The sequence below is a fragment of the Phoxinus phoxinus genome, assembly GCF_949152265.1.
Source record: "Phoxinus phoxinus genome assembly, chromosome: 22".
NCBI classification, from domain to species: Eukaryota; Metazoa; Chordata; class Actinopteri; order Cypriniformes; family Leuciscidae; genus Phoxinus; species Phoxinus phoxinus.
In genome coordinates, this window is record NC_136897.1 from 4,667,974 (window position 1) to 4,690,090 (window position 22,117).

Below are 22,117 nucleotides of genomic sequence, written 5' to 3' on the forward strand. Positions count from 1 at the left end.
ATATCCAATTTGCTCATTTTTGACCGCGGGGAGCACAAGTGTGACTTTTTTTCAGGACCATTTAACCTTTTCGAATCATGTCCATGATATTTTTTTGTGTTCACATAGCAAGTGCCAACGTTTCTTTCCATTCCGATGAAGTAAAAAATTATTTAAAAAATAAATAATTTTTTCTGTCAAAAACTACAAAACAGCACCAGAGGGGGCAAGTGTAGTAATATGGTTTAAAACCTTGACATTATCTTGACATTAAAAAGGATTTAAAACCTTGAGATTTTTTGCACATTCGCTCATTAACGAGAAGTTATTGATCAGATACGATATGGTTTTAGTTGAAAAATACTAAAGTTAAGACTGTTTTATAAGCTTACATTCCACCGGACATGGGAATGCAAAAATCGCATGCAGATTTTCAATGCATTATGGTGGTAATGAAGCTTTTTTCTTTATTATGATATCTAGTCAGTGGTACCACGTGACTTTATGCCCCCCAATTATATAAAAAAAAATTTCTCTTAGAATAGATCATCAAGCCATTGTATGTATGACCTACACTTTAATGTATTTTTAAATCAATTTACGAATGAAAATCATGTCTTTTATCCACAAACCAACTCTTTTAAATTTGTACATTTATGTTAAAATACTTCTTCCTATCCTAGTTTCTATCCTTAACAGCACACATCTGAAATCAACAACGTAGCTCTCATGAGAACAGCAAACACATGAAGACATTTTTGCAGACTTGATATATTAATATCTTCTGCTTATAATAAAAATATGAGTTTACTAAGATTTTAAGTAGTATAAACTTGAATATGAGCTGAAGAGCCTTGGTCCCACATACAAAAGAAGAGGAAATCCATAGAAAAATCAATTTTTGTATTTCATTAGAGTTTCCTAAGCTACTTAGAGCTCTGCTGAGATGAAATTCCCAAGTGTCCTAGTGACGCAAAAGGTTCGGCCTCACGTGGCTCTGACAGCCTCAAAACACACGGGAATCAATTTCTGGTGCCAGCTTTTTGTCAAAAGACTTATTTTTGGCAATACTTACTCTCTTAAAAGTATATGTAATTTCCAATGCTGCTGTAGAAACGTCTGAACATGCATCAAATAGACACCTGCTGCTCTGAAAATGTATTTTCCAGGGAAAAGTTCTTATTTGATTGTCACTAGAAGGAACAAAACAACCTGAATGGAACAAATGTTGTATAGCCTAAGCCTACTGTCCATGTAATTCTGTGATGTCACCGTCTCCCCTCCTGCTCACACTCACACCGATTACACCAAACAGGGCATGTGAGATGTGACTGCCATAAAGCAATTCTTTATAGATTATGAATCAATTCATCCCTAAGGCTGACTGAACTACCTCATAAAAACACATTCGTTGAGAAACAACTGAAACAAAATGCAAAAAAAAGCATCTACAAAATGCACAATGTAACATGTTACAACATCAACAACACAAAATTCATTTCATAACTAAGCATATAAGTAGTAGGCTTGTATGTTTATTAGCAACAACAACCGATAAATGAGAGATAATATATATTGTTTTAATAAAATGTATAGTATTTTTGTCCAAAAGGTTTTAAAATATAACTAAAATCAATAAGTTTAATGCTAGAAGTGAATTTAGATCAAGTCACAGCATAATATAGGCTACCGTATGGAATAAGGAATATTCATTTTAAAATTCGATTAAGTGACCGTTTACGACAGTCGTTTTGGGGCCTGAAAAGCAAACTTTCACAAACGGAGTTTCAAAGTGCAAGCTTTTAAAAAACTATACCATTATCGTCTCCATGTAAACTAAAAAAAAAGAAAAAAAAAAGAAAAAAGAAAACAATAATTTGTGCACATAGTTTCTTTACAAAGTGACATCGCCATCTACTGGTCTGGCTGCAGAATGCAGTGTTTTTAATCCTTTTTGCGGATCCGTGTGAACGGGATCATTTTGACTTTTTGTCGTCTGTACACAAACAACAAAAAAGGAAAAACTTTATAATTTGTAGTACATCATTGTGATGTAAACACCCTAGGATTACATTTAATAGTTTTATTAAATTATACTGTGACAAGATTATAATATGCTGTATTGAAAAAATAGATTACATTTAATGTATTAAATGTATTTAATGTGTTTTTTAGATTACATTTAATAATGTTTTTTAATTATTAGTGATCATTTATTTAGCAACCAGAGAGAATGACAGATAAACTATTCTATTTTAAATAAAACCTAAAATATTGTCTAAAATGCAAATATAACACTAAAAACTAAAATGAGCTAAGATGTCACAACATAATATATGGTATGGAAAGAAGAAAATGTATTTTAAAATTGGATTAAGATTGCATTCAGTGTTTTTAAAGATTATCTTTCATTTGAGTGACAATGACTAGATCTGTTTGTTAAAAACAGCTATATAATTCCTAAAAATATATTTTTTTAATAAAATAATCCAAAATACAGTTTCGTGGTAGGTACGGTATATTAGTGACCATTGGATATTTTCCAAACCAAGAGCAAAATGAGCATTGCCACCATTCATTCGTCTGTCTATGCCAGGGTGAGAATTAGGAAAAACGGACTCACCTGTATCAAAGTCTGGAAGTGGGCGGCACAGCGAGATCAGACAGTGAGGAAAAAGAGAAAGAAAATGAGTCTCTTATTGTTCAGATTTGATCATTTTTGCAATACGTTGCATGCATGCATTCATAAACAACTGTGCACAGTTGTAAATAAACCACATCCATTATCTTGGTAATGGACATTAGATCATCAACGGAGGCAAACTGCCACGTCCAGATCCCAATGATCAATGCTAATCGTCCCTGCGCGGTCACAGAATGATGATTGATGATCTCTCCATCACTGTGAGGTGTTTAGATCTATTTTAGAATTAGTTTCTGCCTTCACACACACACACACACACACACACACACACACACACATACACACACACACACACACACACGCTTTTGTCTAGAAATGTGCTCATCTGTTATCAATACTGTACATAGACAAGCTGAGACAAAGATTTATATCGTATCGTATGTCGATAAAGATTTATGTCGTATTGGAAAAGTCAGAGTTTCTGGCTCGGGTCTGCTGGCTAGCAGTGTGCTAGCAGATGGACGTTAGCGAGTGTGTGTGTGTGTCTTGAGGGCCAAATTCCCGCAGAGATCTGGACAGGGCAGGACTTCATCCTTTATTGATATGGTGATGAAGCACTTTGAACAAAGGCACTACAAACAAACAGACGTGAACATATGTAGCTGAAGCACAAACACACACAGTCTTTCTTCGTGAATTATCACTAGCGGCCGAGTTCCTCAGACACGCTGACGTTTATGCGAACTGTCAGATAAGCACGAACATGACAGCAAAGGGCTTGAGTGAGAGACAATATTATGACAGGAAGTGTGTCACTGCTTCAGAGGAAATAACTTTACCTGACACCTGACTCTCAGATGAAAAACACGTTCTACCACTTTTATTTTATTTTAGGATTAATAATTCAGAAGTCACCTAGATCTGTCTAGTCCAATTAAACGGAGGATCTGAAGTGGGAAGATTGTGTAGGATGTGGGTTTGTGAAATAGTTGTTTTGCTCTGGAAATAACGTCATATCACCCGTTATGGAAAGAGGCCGTTAGAAGAAGAGGAGAAAGAGACATAATGAAGAATTAAAAGAAAGAGTGAGAAGGTTTCAGGCGGACCGGAAAGATGGAGGATGTGGAAAGATGTGTAAAATGAGGAAGGACACAGGAGAGAAAGCAGATGTTCTCACTCTTTGCTGTATGGTGGCGTGTTTGTGCTCCATCTCTCTCTTCTCCATAGCAGAGTCTATGACCAGCTGATCCAACTGAAATACAAACACCAGGACATGGGGTTATTAAGATGATTTATTTTTTATATCTATAATATATATATTTACCATAATTAATCATGTGAACAGTGCTTTTAAAAAAAAAAAAATATATACAATTATTACTATGATTATTTATAATTTTATTTGTAATTATAATTTCATTTATTATTATTATTTTACATTTTAATTAATAATAATAACAATAATGATAATAATAATAATAATCCAAAAATACATTAATAAATTGCTTAACTTGGGAACACCACTGAAGAGTGCAGTTCTTTAGAGACTCACTAAACTGTGTCATTTTTCTTTCACTATTTCAAGACAACATGAAACGACATCAGTAACACCATTAACCTTGAAAATGTATCATGGCAATGTATTTAAATATGTACAGTATATATATAATATTATAATGGCCTTGATTACATGACCAAAAATGCTGAGAAAGTTATTTTAAAAAAATAATAAAAAAAACTTTCTTGCCTCAGAATAACATGCACTGATGAATCATGCACAGTAAGACATTTAATATATTAAGTAAATAGGGTGAATTTTAATTTCAGTTTGTCTTTAATGCAGCTACAGTAATCGACATGGATATAATAAACTTGGGTACGAGATGCATGTACGACTACAATAATGACACCTAATAAATTGTAGGCTACGACGCAAGTTAGTGTAGAAGTATACAATGTCAAACAATTAGAGCAAGATGAATCACACTTTTGGCAAATGTGTTTTTTATGTGCACTGAAAAAAGTGGAGAGAGCGAAAGAGGAGAATATGGACACGGCTCTGGCGAGGGAAAACAGGTGAACTTGGCTTGCCAATCTTGCAAATGGAGCTTGAGGAAAGTAGTTTCAAGTTTTAGAGCCATGTCGCGTTGATCAATAAATTTTATTGGCTGGTCAGTAAATGGTTGTAGCCGCAAACACACTGTGAGATGATCATGCTAAATTCCTGACACTGTCAGAAACCTATCGCAGGCTATCTTTGGTCTCAAGACTGTGACAACGGCCGTCCACCATTTAAATCGCCACGATTGGTCATCTTTCGTCTGGGACAGCCCAAAATCGTACAATGTGTACCGGGCATGAGCCTGCCTCAGACGGATGCATTGTGCCCGTCACCCTCAAGGATAGACATTATCCCTCATTTTCACTCATTAGGCCTGTGTTAATGTGGAGCCTGGGGCCCGTCAGCACATGTCCAGCATTCGGCGCAGGTGTCCCGGGACAGCAGGTGCACAGGGGCCTAATGAGCGCCAGTTAATGAGATGTGCAGATCTCTCTCACCTCAGCAGCCAGATTCTTCATGTAGGGGTCGATCTGGTCCAGGAGGTTGAAGCCCTGCTGGAACAGACTGTACTGAGCCTGCATGAACGACAGCATCTGCAGAGGAGAGAGAGAACCGTCAATGCGCAAACTATGGAGAAGGAGAATGCTGGTTTAATGTGCTGGTTTTTTTAACACACTCACCGAATCCAAAATCTCAAATTTCTTTTTGGCCTGAAGAACATTGATCTGAGAAAGATATCAAGAGAAGCACATGTTAAGCAGGTGCAAATACAAAATATCTTGGGTTTCAAACTTACAACCTTTGGTTACCAGCCCATTAAGCCATTTTGGTTCAAACTAGCCATTTTTGGCATGATTATTGTCCCATGAGGCGAGAGGACCCAGGTGAAGAACAGGCACCCTGAGACTTTTGGGGCACTTGTAACCCATAACCAGCTCATTTTTAGCCTTTTTCATTCATTGTATGCGATTACACACGATCCTGCTCCACACAGTGGCCATTAGAAACACTACAGCCAAGTTTTGTCCTGTTGTTCACATATTAAACATATTTAACATCCTTTTAAAGGGCACCTATTATGCCCCTTTTCACAAGATGTCAAATAAGTCTCTGATGTCCCCAGAGTGTGTATGTGAAGTTTTAGCTCAAAATACCCCACAGATATTTTTTTACAGCATGTTTAAATTGTCATGTTTGGGGGGCTGAGAAAAACGCATCGTTTTAGTGTGTCTCCTTTAAAAGTTAATGAGATGCGGTTCCACGCACAAGGGGCGGAGCCTAACCAGCTCAGGACAATCTCATCTCACAGAAAGATGATAATATCAAAACAGAAACTCACAGTAACGGTGTTCGAGTCAGACAATAATGCCCACAGAGCTAGAGAATATATGCTGAATAGAGATAGAACAGGTATGTTTATTTTAATTACGTTTAGAACTTATATGCCATCTGCTCCACTATTAATACAAGCCTGCTGTAGTAACTGTTAGACCCCGTCTGAATGATGACCAAAATACACAAAACACTCATTACAACTAACAGTAAACTAATATATACACACCTTTTCAGTGGGTGCTTTATAAACTGGTAAACTGTATATCTGTAAAACGACTCGATGAGCTCGAGCTGTCATAAAGCGCTCGCTCTCAATTTCATTTCTGCCGTGATCAGTAACGTTAGTCCTGTCGCTCCGGAGACTGTGAGCTGGATCACGAGAGCTTGTACTGATCAATCCTCGAGTAACAACGAGAGTAAATGAAGACTGCTATGTTTATTCTAACATCCAAAAAAACAAGACACCTCAATCGCTTTCGAAGACACTCTACAGCTGCTCCAGCGTCGAAACAATGGCGGACTGTGTCCAGCTCACTCAGGGCGGGTCTATGCTCAAACTGCAGTGTCAATCAACAGTGGTGGGCGGGGCTTGTGCAATTCTACGTCACATTGCATTGATTCTGAGAACAGCTCGTTCTGAGACAGTGCTTATGATTTATGGGGATTAAAAAAAAAAAACACTGGTTGGATTTTTATCATTATAGGGTGGTTGTGTACACACACTGCCAACACACATTTATGTTCAAACACCATGTAAAAGTGAATTTTGCATAATAGGTTCCCTTTAAAACAGAAACATCAGATATAAGAAAAATATTCTTATGACACAATATGGTGGCTGAACATTTCTCTTCAGCAGTGTTTCCCAGCCCTATTCCTGGAGGCACACCAAGGGTCCATTTACACGACACCGTTTTCAACTATGAAATGTGAATGTGTTTTTGCCATTTATTTATACGACAACAGCGTTTTGGGCGCCTGAAAACGCAAACTCGAGAAAATGGGATTCAAAGTGAAAGAATTTGAAAATGATACCGTTATCATAAACTACAAAAACACAAATTTGTGAAAACGGTAACGGTGTTTTATTGGGAAAATCATGCGCATGCGTATTACGTGTTTAGTCTATACGTGCGCAGTGTTTCTTTAAAAAGTGACATCGCCAACTACTGGCCTGGCAGCAGAAAACAGCATTTTTAGTCGTTTCCAGTGGATCCATGTGAACGGCGATCGTTTTGACAACGTTGTCACCTGTACTTGAAAAATGCAAAGAAACAGCTTTTCTGTTTTTAACTACATCGTTTTGATGTAAACTTACCCCAACACTACACATTTTCACCTCATCCTGATCAAACGCACCTGATTCAACTCCTCAGCGCATTAGTAGAGACGCAAGACCTGAAATATACGGGTCAGACAACAGAGGCATCCAAAATGTGCACTGTTGGTGTGTCTCCAGGAACAGGGATGGGAAACACTGCTCTATAGTAAATGAAAAACACACTAACATCTAGTTTTTTTTACCAAAACAGCCTTGGGTCACTTAACCAAAAGAGTACAGCCATTACAGCAATCTTTGTCAACCAACCGAGTTCACTAAAAACAGAACATCGATGGTAACTAAAATGAGGGAAAACCATAAACAAGGACACAAAGCCTGGAGAATACAAAGTAGGTCGCGTTATGTTATGAAATGAGAGCTGATGATGGCCGAGTAAAGATGGGAAGAAGCGGTCAGGCCCAATCCGTCAGACCGCAGCCGCGAGGACTGGAGGCTGGCGGCCATTTCCAAGTCAAAATAGCATCCAAGACTGTCCAGAAACTGGCAAAGCTTTTATGAAGATGGAAAATGAAATGTTTTTGGCCTAAACACAGAGTTTGTGACTGGACTTTTAAAAAAGGAAAATTAAAAAAAGGTTTAAGTTTTTTTTTGTCCATACAATGAAAGTCAATGGGGTCCAAAAAACATTGAATTTCATTACATAGACAGAAACAGTTTAAACATTCTCTAAAAGATTTGGAATGACATGAGGGTGAGTAAATGATGACAGAAGTTTTCATTATTAGGTAAACCATCCCTTTAACATTTCCTTGTTTTCATCATTTTGGGGATTTACTATTTTAGATTTTGAATGCAATGTTAATCATTTGTGACACACCTGCAGCACGTAGTCGAGGGCGAGGTGTCGGAAGCACTTGCGGGTCGTGACGAGGGTGCTGGTGGCCTCCTCCACCTCATGCGGTTTGTTGCGAGCCGCCTGTGCGTTCTTCACCTGGGCGATTTCCATATCCTCCCGAACCTTATCAAACTGCTTCTTGGTCTCTTTAAACCTTCGAACATCCCTGCGTGGACACAACTTACAGGGTCAGACGCACACATCACAGAGGACAATCAGAAACAAGGGCAGGAAAATGAAGAAAGAACTCACTCCTTCACAAAATTGTGCAACTGTTGCTTTACGGATCTTTGGGCCTGGTCGAACAGGATCTGTGAAAGAATAAAACAAAGAAAACATGTATCAGCATCTAAAAGAAAATTATGGAGCGGGTTGAACAGTACTTTGTATTAAACAGGAGTCAGTGGAAATGGGCGGGACTTAGTGTGCTAGATGTTCTCTAATGGTTTGATATGATGTGGTGGTGTGTCATTTATGAAATAAAAAAAAATAAAAAAACTTTTTAAGTGAACGAATCAATCCTTTTCCTTTCACTAAAGCGTCTCTTTTTCCTAAATTAGACTTGAAATTACACAAACTGTATCGAACAAACTGTATCGACTGAAGCATTTTGTTTGTGAATAAATCAACTGGGACATCTCATTAGTGAACAAAACAAATGATAATTCAGCTGTTCAATTCAGCATGTGATTCAATCTGGTTTACATTTCAAACTTCAACTCAATGACTCGTTTAAAACAATTGCTTGTCACCACCCACTGGCATATGGACAATGTAACCTGCAGAAAAAGCTAAAAAAGTGGAGAAAAAAAAGTGAACATCTAAAAAGAAACCTTTTTGGTAAGTCACTGGATGAGTCAAAATCACCAGCAGAACTATTGATGGGCTATATATAAACACTGCCATCAGAAAGATATATAATTAGGGCTGTAAACGATTCATCGCATCCAAAATAAAAGTTTGTGTTTATATTGTGTATTGTGTATAATTATTTTGTATATATAAATACACACACATGCATGTATATATTTAAGAATTTTTATTTATATATAAAATAGTTATATTTATATATAATATAAATTATATAAAAAATATATATGCAGTATATAAATGCAAATATTTCTCAAATACATGCATGTGTGTGTATTTATATATACAAAATAATTAATACACACACATATATTATGTAAAAACAAACTTTTATGTTGGATGCGATTAATCGCGATTAATCATTTCACAGCCCTAATATATATATATTTTGTTGTTGACGAAATTAATACTTTTATTCAGCAATGACACATTAAATTGATGACGCTGTTCTTTTGATGTCTTTCTGTTCATTAAGAATACTGACATTTTTTTATCAGTTTCCACCAAAGAATTTATCAGCACAACGGTGTATTTCTTGAGCATCAAATCATGATATTAGAATGATTTCTGAAGGATCATGTGACACTGAAGACTGGAGTAATGATGCTGAAAATTCAGCTTTGATGACAGGAATAAATTACATTTAAATACATACATACATATAAAATACGAAACAATATTACCATTTTACAGCACTTTGATCAATTGATCAAATTATGAATTATGTCAACAAAAAGCATGCTTTAGATGGAGACCGTTTGTGTGCCTTTTATCTAGCAACATTGGACACTAACAGGCTTTAAAACACATTAGGAAGGTCATTTTATAAGGGATCAATCAATAAAATTGGCTGTAGGTTAGCAGATCTTCAATCTTGCTCCCGGTGACCAATTTTTATTTAATGTTTATTTCCAACCTGCTTCAGCTCCAGATCCTGAAGACTTTGATAGCTGCTTGAAGTGTGTTTGATATATAATATAAAGGGTGCACTACTCTCATATCACCAGCAGATGGCAGAGCAGTTGTAGATCTGTAAACCCTAAAGACTGCAGCAGAGCCCAACACCATCTCACGGCCGCTCACGGTGGGTGACTGCGGGTCAAGGGTTAAATAGGTCACAGATGCGTCGCAAAGGACGGGGAGCTGGGAATTAGACATTGGAGTCATCTAGCTCATGACAGGCAAACACAGTGACACACGCACGAGAATACGATCTGCAGTGTGCTCATGGACTCAAACCCTGGGGGTCCTGCGAGGAGGTTGTAAGAATGAAGGCATGTCAGTGCCGGGGTCTGTCAATGTGGATCATACATGATGTCAGCAGAACGGGGCTAGAAGAAAAGCTTTACGCTGCAATCATCTCGACTCCGGTCACAAGCGCAGCAGCTTTACGGCAGAGATAAGCTGCAACCAGAGAACATGTGACCGAGTGTGTCACATGGAACAGGAGGGCAACATCAACATGTCTTGAGGGTAAAGCTGACATGTGAGAGAGTGCAGGGAAAAGGGGAAGCAGACGAGCTTAGACATTTGCATTTTGTACAGTTCTGTCAAATCCCAGCCGTTGTATTTTATAAAGGACTAGACTAGATTCAGCATTTTCTATTCATCCGCCTCAAACGTCCCAATTCTTTCATTAGTGATGCTTGACTATACTGCTCATACTCTGGACCCAAGGGTTCTGCAAAATGTTCAAACCCATAAGTATACTCCAGCTTTAATGTGTACACTAGGGTTTGCATGACGGTAAATGAATCATCAGCCCAGCATGCACATAGGCTACTGTGTACACACTAGAGCCGCACGATTTGGTGAAAATTATCTGATTTAAAATGCACTCAAAAAAAGGTTTGTTGTGCTTTATTATGACTGAGGCCATACTTAATACATATTTCATTTGAATTGTTCTAGTTTTTGTGTATGGGAAATTGATATTTCGTTTGCTTTGAGGGATTCATGTTTTTTTTGTTGTTGCCTGCATGTTTATACATTTCTATGTATTTATTTTGTTTCTTTAATATTATTTGAATTCAAAAACATTTGAATTAGAGGTGCGCTTTGTCGCTTTATGCTCTTTATAAAGATCAAAGAGCGACAGCGCCAGTAATTCATTACTATAGGCTACACGCTAGTGAGTGTATAGACAAAGATATGGGTTTAACATTTTTATTTAATTTTGTTTTGAATGATTGTGTATCTTCCCCATCGCTCCGCAGGGATCCATGACTGAAGCTTGGAACAAAGGCCTGTTATTAAAAGGGCGTGGCATTTCCTGATGTCCCTTTGCCGTGAATTATGGGAAATGTAGGTTTTGGGACAATATGTGTTTGAGTCATTTGTTAATTTTAATGTGTGGAGAAAAATATAATTGTGTGTCTAAGTTTATTTTTATTATTGCTTTATGGTGAATGTGATTTCATATGTTTATAGAGTTTATTTGTGTACATTTAAAACATTTTCTTTAGGTTTCATGCACTGAATTTTTAATTGAGATCTTGTGAGACCCCTGTAATTGTAAAATGGTTTGGTCTGTTTTGTTAACCCCTTAAGCGGCACCCCCTTTTTTTATAGACATGAAAATGCACATTCCGAACTTAAATGGTTGTAATTCAAGAATGCTTTGGAATATAGATGTCAGATTGATCTTGTTTTAAAGAAGACATTTGGCAGATTTTTGTAGAAGTGAAATAAATTAAGAAAGTTAAGCAGAAAAAATTAATAGAAGTTTGAGTTTATGAAAATGTACAATGTTACAAATTTTATTATTCATATTTTATATAAAATATATATTTTCAAAACCTGGAGGACTAGCTGTCTGTCTCCTGAACACACTCTAAAAAAACGCGGTCTCTGTAGACACCCCAGGCTCCACAAACAGCAACAAAAACAAACTGGACAAACCCGCACCACAACATAACAAACAGTGTTCCAGCCAATAACCGACAAGAAGGATTTTGGGGTGGGGTTTGGGGGGTTAGTGCGCGGATGAGGAAGAAGGAGGGTCTAGCTAGCCTCCGTTTTGTTTGACAATAGTTCGAACGTCAACAAGAAGTGACGTCACCCAGGATCGCTTAGAGAACCTTTAGGGTTGATATCTCAAAAAATAAGCTTTCAGTGAGATTTAGTTTGGGCGCAGTACCAGACTTTTCCACTAGTTGACATTACTGCCCATATAAGGGCGCCTCCATTTCCACATGTTGTTTGAGTGATCTGAACCATTATTTTTTACAATTTTCATACAATTTATGAAGTAGACATCCTATTCAGAAGTAGTATTGGAAGTTTGGTAGATTTTGAAATGAATTTAACCTCTAAGAAACAAAAAGATCACGTATGTGCATTATAGCTCGCTGCCACATCACAAATGGTGAATCTATTATTTTTTACTTTATATTTAAAACATTTTCATACCTTTTTTTCTAAAAGAATTGAATGGATGCTATCTTTTGAACTCTTGGGCATGAAAACAAACTGAGGTTTCTACCATTCTTTCATGATTTTTCATGTTCATCACCATTTCAAAATAAAGGTCAGAACACGCCTTAGGAGTATGAAAATATTCTTGTTGCAAATTGATAAATTACGGCTCCTCTGTAATTTATTTTGAAAATTGGTCACCAAATATGTAAACTAGAGATTGTAAGCTTTCAAATGGTATATAGTTTGTCAAGATTAGTTTAGGTTTAGTATAGGATATTACTGTTTTAAATATGTAATGCCAATATAAGGGGTTAAAAGGGCTTCATTTTTCTATGGCTGAGTTAGTTTTGGTGAGGGATCCCTGAGAAACATCCGAGACCCAGAACTCAGTAATGTGCTAAAGTTCCATTTATTAGTTACAGCTTCTTTAGTTTTGCTTCTGATTTCCTTCAGATGATATTAGTTAAAGTCTATTTAAAGAGTTCAGAGAGTGGCATCGGTGTTGAACACTGTTCAGCGGGGTAATTAACCAGCATGCTTTACTGAGCCCTTAATGGCTCTACATTGCGGTCACATCTCTAGACACTAGCATTGCACCTTCTCTTTCACATTCTCACTTCCTCTTCTCTGTGTGAGATCCCTCTTTAATTGCATTTCACTTCATCCTCTATCCTTATTTTACCTCAGATTGTCTCTAGCGAGTGTGGAACACCATGATAGCATGATAACCATGATATCCTCGGGTGGCATTCTAAGAAAGACATCAAGAGGACGTCAAGACTCAAGATGAGTGACTGTAGGCGGAGAGTGAAACTGGGCCTGAGCGAGTGTGTGTGTGTGAGATGAGGTTTAATCGTGGCCTGCAGCCCGGCCGTACATGTGCTAGCGCCCTTGAGAAAGCACAGGCCTTTAATGTAGCGCCAGACGCTAGCGCAGAGAGCGTCAGAGTCAGTGATGGAGAAGAGAGAAGACTCTGAAGCCCTTCAGCAGTCGAACAAAAAAGAAGGATGAGTGAACGAGAGAGAAAAAAACAACACAATGAATGGGTGGTTCTTCAACGTCAGGCTCTTTTATGTACCAGTGGTTGATTTTTATTAAACAGATTTTTCTTTGTTAAGAAGGCCACATTAAAACATTTCATCATGCCTTTGTTATTTTGGCTACTTTCCAAATGTTTTTTTATGCTAGTTTCAGGCTTTCCGTAATACAATATGAAATTCCATCTTATAACTATGAATTTTATTAAAAAAAAATACATTATATTCATATTAGATTTTCATATATTCATATTATCTTTCACAAGCACAGCAAAGAGTAAAATAAACAAAAACCTTTTTATATTTCATGGTTAATCTGAAATGGATTATTTTATTATATGAAAATGATTTATATAATTTTCTATCCCAGTGGTCATTTCCACCCCTGCAAACAATTAGTCACCAGACATACAATCTTTTACTGGTAAATTATCGGTAAATTACCGTTAAGAGATCAAAAGACATTTAAAAAATACCGGTAAATAAGTTCTGGCAATTTCCTGGTATAAGAAGGTATGATGCTGTGTGTGAACCAAAGACTCAAGATTACCGGTATCAAGGTGCGTTCAAGTCCTCCTGCAAGTTACTTACGAGGTGGGAAGTCGTGTTTAGACGGCAGGTGCATTCAAGTCACTTTCGTCGGAGTAAGATGGGGGAGTACTTTCTCTTAATTAATTACACAAAAATACAGCAAGGTGAAGCAAATGAAGAACAAAGATTTGCATAAGGTGTGCTTTGCCTTTTTAATGTTTTTAGGTAATTTATGAAGCCACTGCAAACTTTATCGTTACATATTACATTGTAGCCTGACAATATCACAGCTAAATACCTTAAAGTATTGTGGTATTCCGCCATGTTTCTCACTCTCACGCTCACAACTCATAAGATCAGGACTAAAGAAAATCCCGAGCTCCCCATTAGTATTTACGTCATTGTGGAGGCGTTCATGTGCGTTCAACTCGTAAATACGATCTATACGAGATGACTTGAACGCACCATAAGCACAGAGGAGGTCAGAACGCGCTGACGTATGAAGTTTGCTTTCGGCCAATCATAAAGCACTGTCGGAGCCGCTGCTTTTAACTTTTTTCTATGCAAACATGCGCTAGATGAATATCTGAACCAAGTGTGCCGCACAAGTCCTGAAAAGGAAAGCCAAAACGTGTCGATCGTAGCCTGGCTCCGCCCTCCTACGTACTTCCGCTCAATTTTCATTTTCCTTCAGAACTACGTCTGGGATTGCGGTGTATTCTTGGGTTTTCTCCAGTCAATTTTTTACCGGTCCAATCAGCAAACAGAGGGAGTGGCTGAGAACGATGACGTTGGGGTCGTGCGCTAGTTTGAGTCGTCATACCAAACGTTAGCGATTGGATATGGCAGATCCAGAGTGGCTCTGGGCAGATCCAATAGTTTTAAACTTCAACAGAGTACCCGCCTTCAAGGAAGTTAACGCTTGGCAATGGAGAGCGGCCAGACTCTCTGTACAAATGAAATGTACGCGAGTCTGGTAGAACCAGGCTATTTCGATCGCCCCCAGGTGCCGGATGCAGTAATACTCATAAACCCCTCCCTCTCCATGTAATCTAATGAGACGCGAGACAAACTAAACAATCAAATTACACTTAAAATACATTTGGTTTCTGTCATTTTAGGTCGTTTTTAATCTCACTGATGTAAGTTCAAGTGTTTGTTAAAAAAAAAAAACATTTGGTTTTAGGAAAACGGGAGTGTGACGTCATGATTGACAGGTGAGATTGACATCTTCTCTGAGTGAAGTTGTCACTGAGGCACCAAATTACTTTTTTGGGGAGGATTTTCTGGAGGAGATTGGAGCTTTAACTTTAATTTCTACATTTTCATAACTGTATATTTCACACTGACATAATGAGTTGTTTTGCAGTAAGCTGTACTAACCGATTCTGCTGGAGTGTGAGTGGGGCCTTGATACTGATGTTTTCTAGTGGCTGTCTAGTCATCAGAAAAGCCCCCCCAAAAAGAAAGAAAACCCGGCAGTGGACACGTTCCTGGATTGCATGAAGAGGAAAGTATGGGCTGTCAATCCTCCAAAGAAAACTTGAGGTAAAATATCCACAAACTTTTCCTACATTGCATAATTCCACCTCTAGCAGCACCAATACCATCATCTTTCGTTTCTGTGCTCCTATTGGTCAACGTCAGATGTGACGGGACAGTCGTGGAGGACCCCAAAAAAAGTAAACATGCTAGTCTTTCTGCCAGGACGCCATAAAGCGTCGCAGACACACTATAAGATGATTACCTTTTTGTTGTGAATCTATGCTATTATGTAAACTGTAATTTTGTCAAATCATGTGAAAGTTGTGAAAATAATCATTGTGTGTAAAATAGTGGCTTTGAAACTAGCCATAGCAAGACAAATAGTTTTTTCCATGTCTTTTCCACCACTGCCACGTCAACACATGGTAGAAATGTTGATATTTCAAAAACAGAAACAAAGGCTGAATGCTTGTTCAAGCACGTCTTTGGACATTGTTAGTGAATGAAATATACTAAAGAAAAAGAGAAAAGTTTGTTTTAAAAACATAATTTTCTAAAAGTCTACATCAAAAGGCCCATCACTGAAAAAAACACCCCAAAACAATAAAGGCGGCAGAGAACGGCTGCCAACAGAAAGCAGTCGCAACCAAATGTTTCAAACTGGCACGAGGAGCATCAGATGGAAACCTCCTCTTCTTTGGAGCAGTGACACGCTTTAGAGAACGACAGCATGTTCAGCTGCAAGCTGTTGGAACGGTCCGTATGCGAACGAACTGCCTGCTCAGCTTTTGACTTCCTGCATTAAAAAAACTGCTCCATACGAGACCACTTTACAGAGCCCAGCTGCCAAACGACTGGGCCCTTCGTGAACTGTACAGTTGAATTAGTTTAATTCAAAAAATGTGTTGCAGAAAGCATACTGGGACATCACAGGAAGAGAACGAGATCAATAACGCCGGTCAAAGGGTTCTGTGTTGCTTTCAAGTGGAAAGAAAGTAATCTGGGTTTCAGACCCTCAGTTGTGGTAAAGCAAAAATGAAAATCTTGAAACAATAAGAGAGTATTACCCGATTCTTACTTCTGGAAATGGGCATGTTACATAATACAGCAAAAGGGGGGTTTTGGGGAGATTTTAGCAGGAAGTAAAATGCAAAGTTGCTCTCACAAGAAACTAGGAATTGCAGATAAAGTTGTATTACAGCTAGAACTGGTCACTTTGACTGCTTGCATCTTCACATTCGTCAACCAGATACTTTAAAGAAATGTTCATAACATGTTTGAAATATGAAAACTTGTAGCTTCTAAGGCCCTGTTTACACCTGGTATTAAGATTTTGGTCAATCGGATCACAAGTAGACAAGGGAGACTCATTACCGTTTACACCTGGTGTTTTAATCCGTCTCTTTTTTTCCACGGTCAACCACATCTGTCCTGATTTGTTCGAGGTGAGGGTCTATGGGTGGGTAAATGTATGGGCTTTTTTAGATTTTTCGATCTAATGGACAAAATAAGTTTGCGCAATTTGCATATGAACGCGCCCAGAGACAACAGAAAAACACACAGAGAGCCGCAGCCTTAGTTTCTGCTCTGACTGCCGGAAGATCACGCCAACAGGAATGATGGAGAACATTGTGCTTGGTGCGTTTTTCATCCTCAAACCAAACGTAGGTCTCCAGACGACAAACTTTAATTCCCGTAATGTTTACGCATTAGGTCAGTAGAGTCTTTTGTGGCTGTTCGAACACATTCGATCGCATGAACGTTTACACTACGAAATCAATCCGGTCAAATGCGTTTTCGACGACCTCTGGAAGTGGACAAGATCAAAACCTTTTAGACCCCGTTTTCACCTGTATTTAGCGTTGTCCACTTGTGATCCGAACGACCAAAACGCATCTTAATACCAGGTGTAAACTGGGACTAGAGATGGTAGATTGCATCCAGAGATGGTATTATTATTATTATAGGGAGACACGAGGGTCCGTGACTCCATTGGAAAACGCACAACGGCTAACTTGGATCACGTGTGCCTTGATAACCAATCACATCACAGCCTTGACGTCACTATTCATTGTTGTGCAACAGTCAATCATTGTTTGCGGATCATTTTGAAATGAATGAGAAGTGCCGTAAACTGAATCGTACCTGTCGCACAGTTGTTCGTGACTTCTTTTACTTTTTTCGGGGTAAACTCCAAAATGAATGTTTTAAGAGCAAACATGTTGAAGAGCCGACGGGCTGTCGATTCATTAGATGATAAGCTATTTTCTAATTTTCTCTCGTCTCCTTCCCTGCGTACCACAGAGTTAACAGGCGTTATGCTTTTTTTGGTTGCAGGCTTGCCTTCAAGATAATAATCTATCATTAGGATCTTTTACTAAAAACCTAAGGCGTTTCTCAATACCAAGTACTGCAAGTTTGGTCTTGCATCCTTGGTAGTTTGGGCTGGGCAAGATAGACTCAAGAAAACTGGACTTCCAAATAAACAATAATTACATTAATATTACAGTGAGCAGAACTCACAAAAGCCAACAAACTTGGTGCAATATGTCATGAGGCATCAAATTTGATGTGCGCATATTCATATCAGTATAACAGCACAGCTTCTGCAGGCACGTCAGCTCTCCTGTTATCACCTCTAAAATCCCAGAAAACACATCACGTTCTCTCATTACTTCTCTTTCTATGGCCTCTTTTATACTGTCCCCTGCCAAATAGATAATATCAGTAATTACACTCAGCCGGGAGGTAGTGAGGCGTCACTTCGACAAGTTCGTTCAATTTATGACTGTCTGGATTCGAACAACTCAATAAGCTGTAAAAGAGGGACATATTAACACTGCCTGATGAAAAGACACTCAGGCTTTCAGTCAATTACTGTAATTACTATAGATTTACATCTCCCAAACTAGTTATTGCTACACTACAAGTGCACCAATGTATCTTTTTTGCTTTAAAGTTCATACTGTGAAATTAATCTTTAATGGTGTTCGCCATTCTCCATGAGCACTATGACAATAAAAGTAGAAAAATGGCAAAACTAATATAATATACCAATTTTATTTGGTAAGCAATGGTTGTTGGAATAAGAACAAGAGACAAAAACAGAGTGTTAATGAATCTTGTTTAAAAGAAAAACTATCTATAGAGACAGTGATTCGCAGCATCCAGCGATGGGCGTCCTGGATTTACGAGACAGACAGATTATCTACATCCCAGAGTAAAATGGCCAGACTTCAGATTTATAGAGTGACAGGTTAACCGCTTTGACCCTGGTAAAACAGGAGAGAGCAGGAACAAGAGGAGTGAATTGAAGTAATATTCTTTTCAGCACACAGGCTTTATCGGTCATTCCTCCTATAGACAGACACCTCTTCTGGGTGGCACAAGAATTAACAGAGGAGAACCACTTCCTGTGCGGAGACACAAACACTTATTACTGGTGATAAATATTACCTAATACCTACCATGAAAGTGTAATGTGCATTATTATTTATTTAAATTATATCAACATTATTCATTTATGGCAAGATCGTATGCAGGAAAAAATACCAAATATCAAATATTTTTTTACTATTTAACAACCACAAATTTATTTTAAAACACTTAAAGTGCCCCTATAGAGGGCATGCATTGACGTCACTTTCCCACCATCAGTTTAAACTAAAAGTTGGACTCGATATAGTGTTCCTTACAACTAACCAAAGATCCAGTGATCCACGGATATTGACATGCAGCCAGGAATCGTGTTTCCTTTCCTGACATTTATATATGCCTGATTTCGACGCCGGGGAAATACATAAAGCAAATTGGCCTGTGAACTTCATATAAATACAATATAGGTAGGTCTGAATCCATGTGATCACTTATATCAAAGTTATATCGTCCAGCCTTAAAACTTGTATAGTTTTTTTGTCTGTGTTTATTAAATACATTATTATTATTAAATACATATTAAATTTGAGAGTTGTCAATACAATATATAGGGTATGATTTTACCCAGCATATCGACACAAAATGATAACTGCAAATCCACCTTTCTCTGCCTGGAGTCCAGTTTCTATGAATTGATCTATTTGCTTCTCTGTTCTGTAGCTTTCGGGAGTCTGTAAAAATATACCTCAGGTTTCTAATCTAGTCAATCGGAAAGCTCTTTCCCGTTTTAGATGCGTTTTGTGTGTTTTTCCGCGGAATTCACTCAGAAAACAAATGCTGCCGCTCAGTCTTTTTGCCACTCGGTGACGTCACGCGCATAACCTCTATCATGCTGCTGTTTTTTTTTTGTGTGTACAGAATTCAAACAGTATGCAGTTTTTCATTCATAAATGCTAGATGCTATAGGTAGTGGAATGAAAAATGTAATGCAAGGTGGTCTGGAGATGCTTTTTTCAAAACCTGTTCTATTAAAGGTACAATATGTAAGAATTTTGTAATAAAATATCAAAAATTGTGGCTCGTCCCGCAATCACTGTTCACTTGCCGCCTGTCAATGACGTAATATCCGCGTTATCCCTGGTTTCCGCTCGTGCTGCTGTAGTAACCATGGCGACAGACGTGAACAACTACGTTACGTCTAGCGGCACGCTCACGCTGTTGTTGTTGTTTCGTTCAAACATTATGGATCATGGCAAGCAGACTTTGGGAAAAAAGAACTAAAACGAGGATCAATATCAGCGTGGTGTTTTCGAGACAGCGAGAGCTCCACGTCCGCAACTAACTTTGACTTGACAGAGACGCCACTCTTGTATGAGCTTTATTAGACAGGTGAGCTATATAGCTATATATATATATAAAAGCTAATCAATGTTATATAGCTCAGCATGATGAAATGTTAGAATATGATCTGTATGTTATTCTAATGTTGAGCTAGATTACTGCTAGTCTCATACAGACAAACTAACACATGGAATAACATTATAACTTTCAACACACTCAAATGCAGTTTAGTGTGATAGTGTAGAGCAAGTGGAACAGCGCTGCGTTACCTCACAAGTTTCATTCGTCTAATAAACTGACCTATGCGAGTATTATTCAGCACTTGCGGGTAGTTCGGTAGAATGAAATGTCCTTATTCCTTTATATCCACGGGACTCGCGTGTGGCGCTGATATCTGTCTCTCATTAGCAATCGCGCCCTGCTTCATACCACAGTCATGTTAAAAACATCAATGTATTCACTCATCCATTAACATTATTAGATCCATCAGCTTGACGACAAGTTCCATAATTCCGCTGAAGAACATCAACCTACACCTTTGCTATTGTAAGAGGTTAGCGACCCCTAGCGGCGAAAAAAAAAAAAACACACCCCATATTGTAGCTTTAACTTGTATTTAGAATGCTGTGTCAAGCCTGAGATGCTGCAAAACACACGAGCGCAAAACCGGGTACTGAAAAAAAATCAACTATTTTATTTATCTAAATATTATTTATATTGGCATATAATTAAGTATAATGTGCATACTCTCAATACTGATGAGTCACTGGTGATCCTTTGTACATTGTACTGATAATTTGGGATCTTGCATACAAGCACTTTTTTATTATTATTTGCTGGTCGCTTTGAGTGAAGTGACAAAAGTTTCCACGAAGTTTTTGTAAACACGTTCTTTTAAGGGTTTGACCTAGATGTGTTTCTGGTAAAGTCCAAGAATTCAGTGTTCGCCACAGTCATGTCTCACAAAAACAGTTTATCACAAGAATAAACCAGTCTAATTAACCATAAAAGCAGTGAGAACATCCGACTGTTCAGATACTGCTGATGCTACAAGCAGGAAGGGATCAGTCGTCTTTGGGCTGACAATTAAAAAAGCTGCAAGTCCTTTATACCACAGCTCTGGTATTTCCTCTTTCTTTAAAAGTGAAGGTGGCTGTGGTAACAGGAGACATGTAGGGCTTTACACACTGATTGCCACGCTCTGTTTTCAATTACACAAACCTCAAGAACAGGAAAACACCCAAAAAGTATTGTGTGATGACGTACTCGGTCTCAGATTGACCAATAAATGTGATTAGCCACCTGCTGGAATGGACAAGACATGGTTTTGTACAAACCATTTTACATTCAGCTGTGGTGCTCATGCGACCAATGCAAGTTCAAATCCGGCTCGCAACATTTCCAATTCCCATTTCACCTAAAAGGTTCCTGAACATTTTCTGTCCTAATTATACTGCCTTCTTAGGGATCCAGCCGAAACTAGCCCCGCCCACAACATTTGAGGCTGGGAAGATCGATCTCAACTTGATCCGTTGTGGAGCAACTATGCTCGAACCAGAGCTGTTCGGACCAATCAAATTGTCAGGGCGGGCTTTATACGATGATAGACAGATGATCAACAGTAACGTAATCATCCACGTCACCAAAGAGCGCTTGGGTTGAATTCGTTTACAACAAAGATGGCTGCAGCTGGAGAATTGAGATGTGTAGATTCCACCATTGCGTCTGTTATAGAAGATATTGACAACGCATTAATTTTAATTTTCTAGCATGCGTGCAGTTGAGTTCTGTTGACAACTATGCGTCGCTCAACATACATCCCTTACTCCGTTGCTCTGATTGGTTGTAGGTCTATCCAATT

At 38.2% G+C, this 22,117-nt stretch overlaps 1 protein-coding gene across 2 annotated transcripts in view; it reads right to left on the reverse strand.

Annotated features, from left to right (window-relative positions):
• acap3b (ArfGAP with coiled-coil, ankyrin repeat and PH domains 3b) overlaps positions 1–22,117 on the reverse strand; it is an 85,979-nt gene that overhangs the window by 19,996 nt on the left and 43,866 nt on the right. For both annotated transcript variants that reach the window (XM_079597924.1, XM_079597923.1), the window contains exons 5-10: positions 8,450–8,508; positions 8,180–8,363; positions 5,366–5,410; positions 5,183–5,278; positions 3,801–3,875; positions 2,603–2,614 (exon numbers count right to left, since the gene is read on the reverse strand). In XM_079597924.1, the coding sequence (XP_079454050.1) occupies positions 2,603–2,614; positions 3,801–3,875; positions 5,183–5,278; positions 5,366–5,410; positions 8,180–8,363; positions 8,450–8,508 (471 nt within the window). The remainder of the gene's footprint in view (positions 1–2,602; positions 2,615–3,800; positions 3,876–5,182; positions 5,279–5,365; positions 5,411–8,179; positions 8,364–8,449; positions 8,509–22,117) is intronic.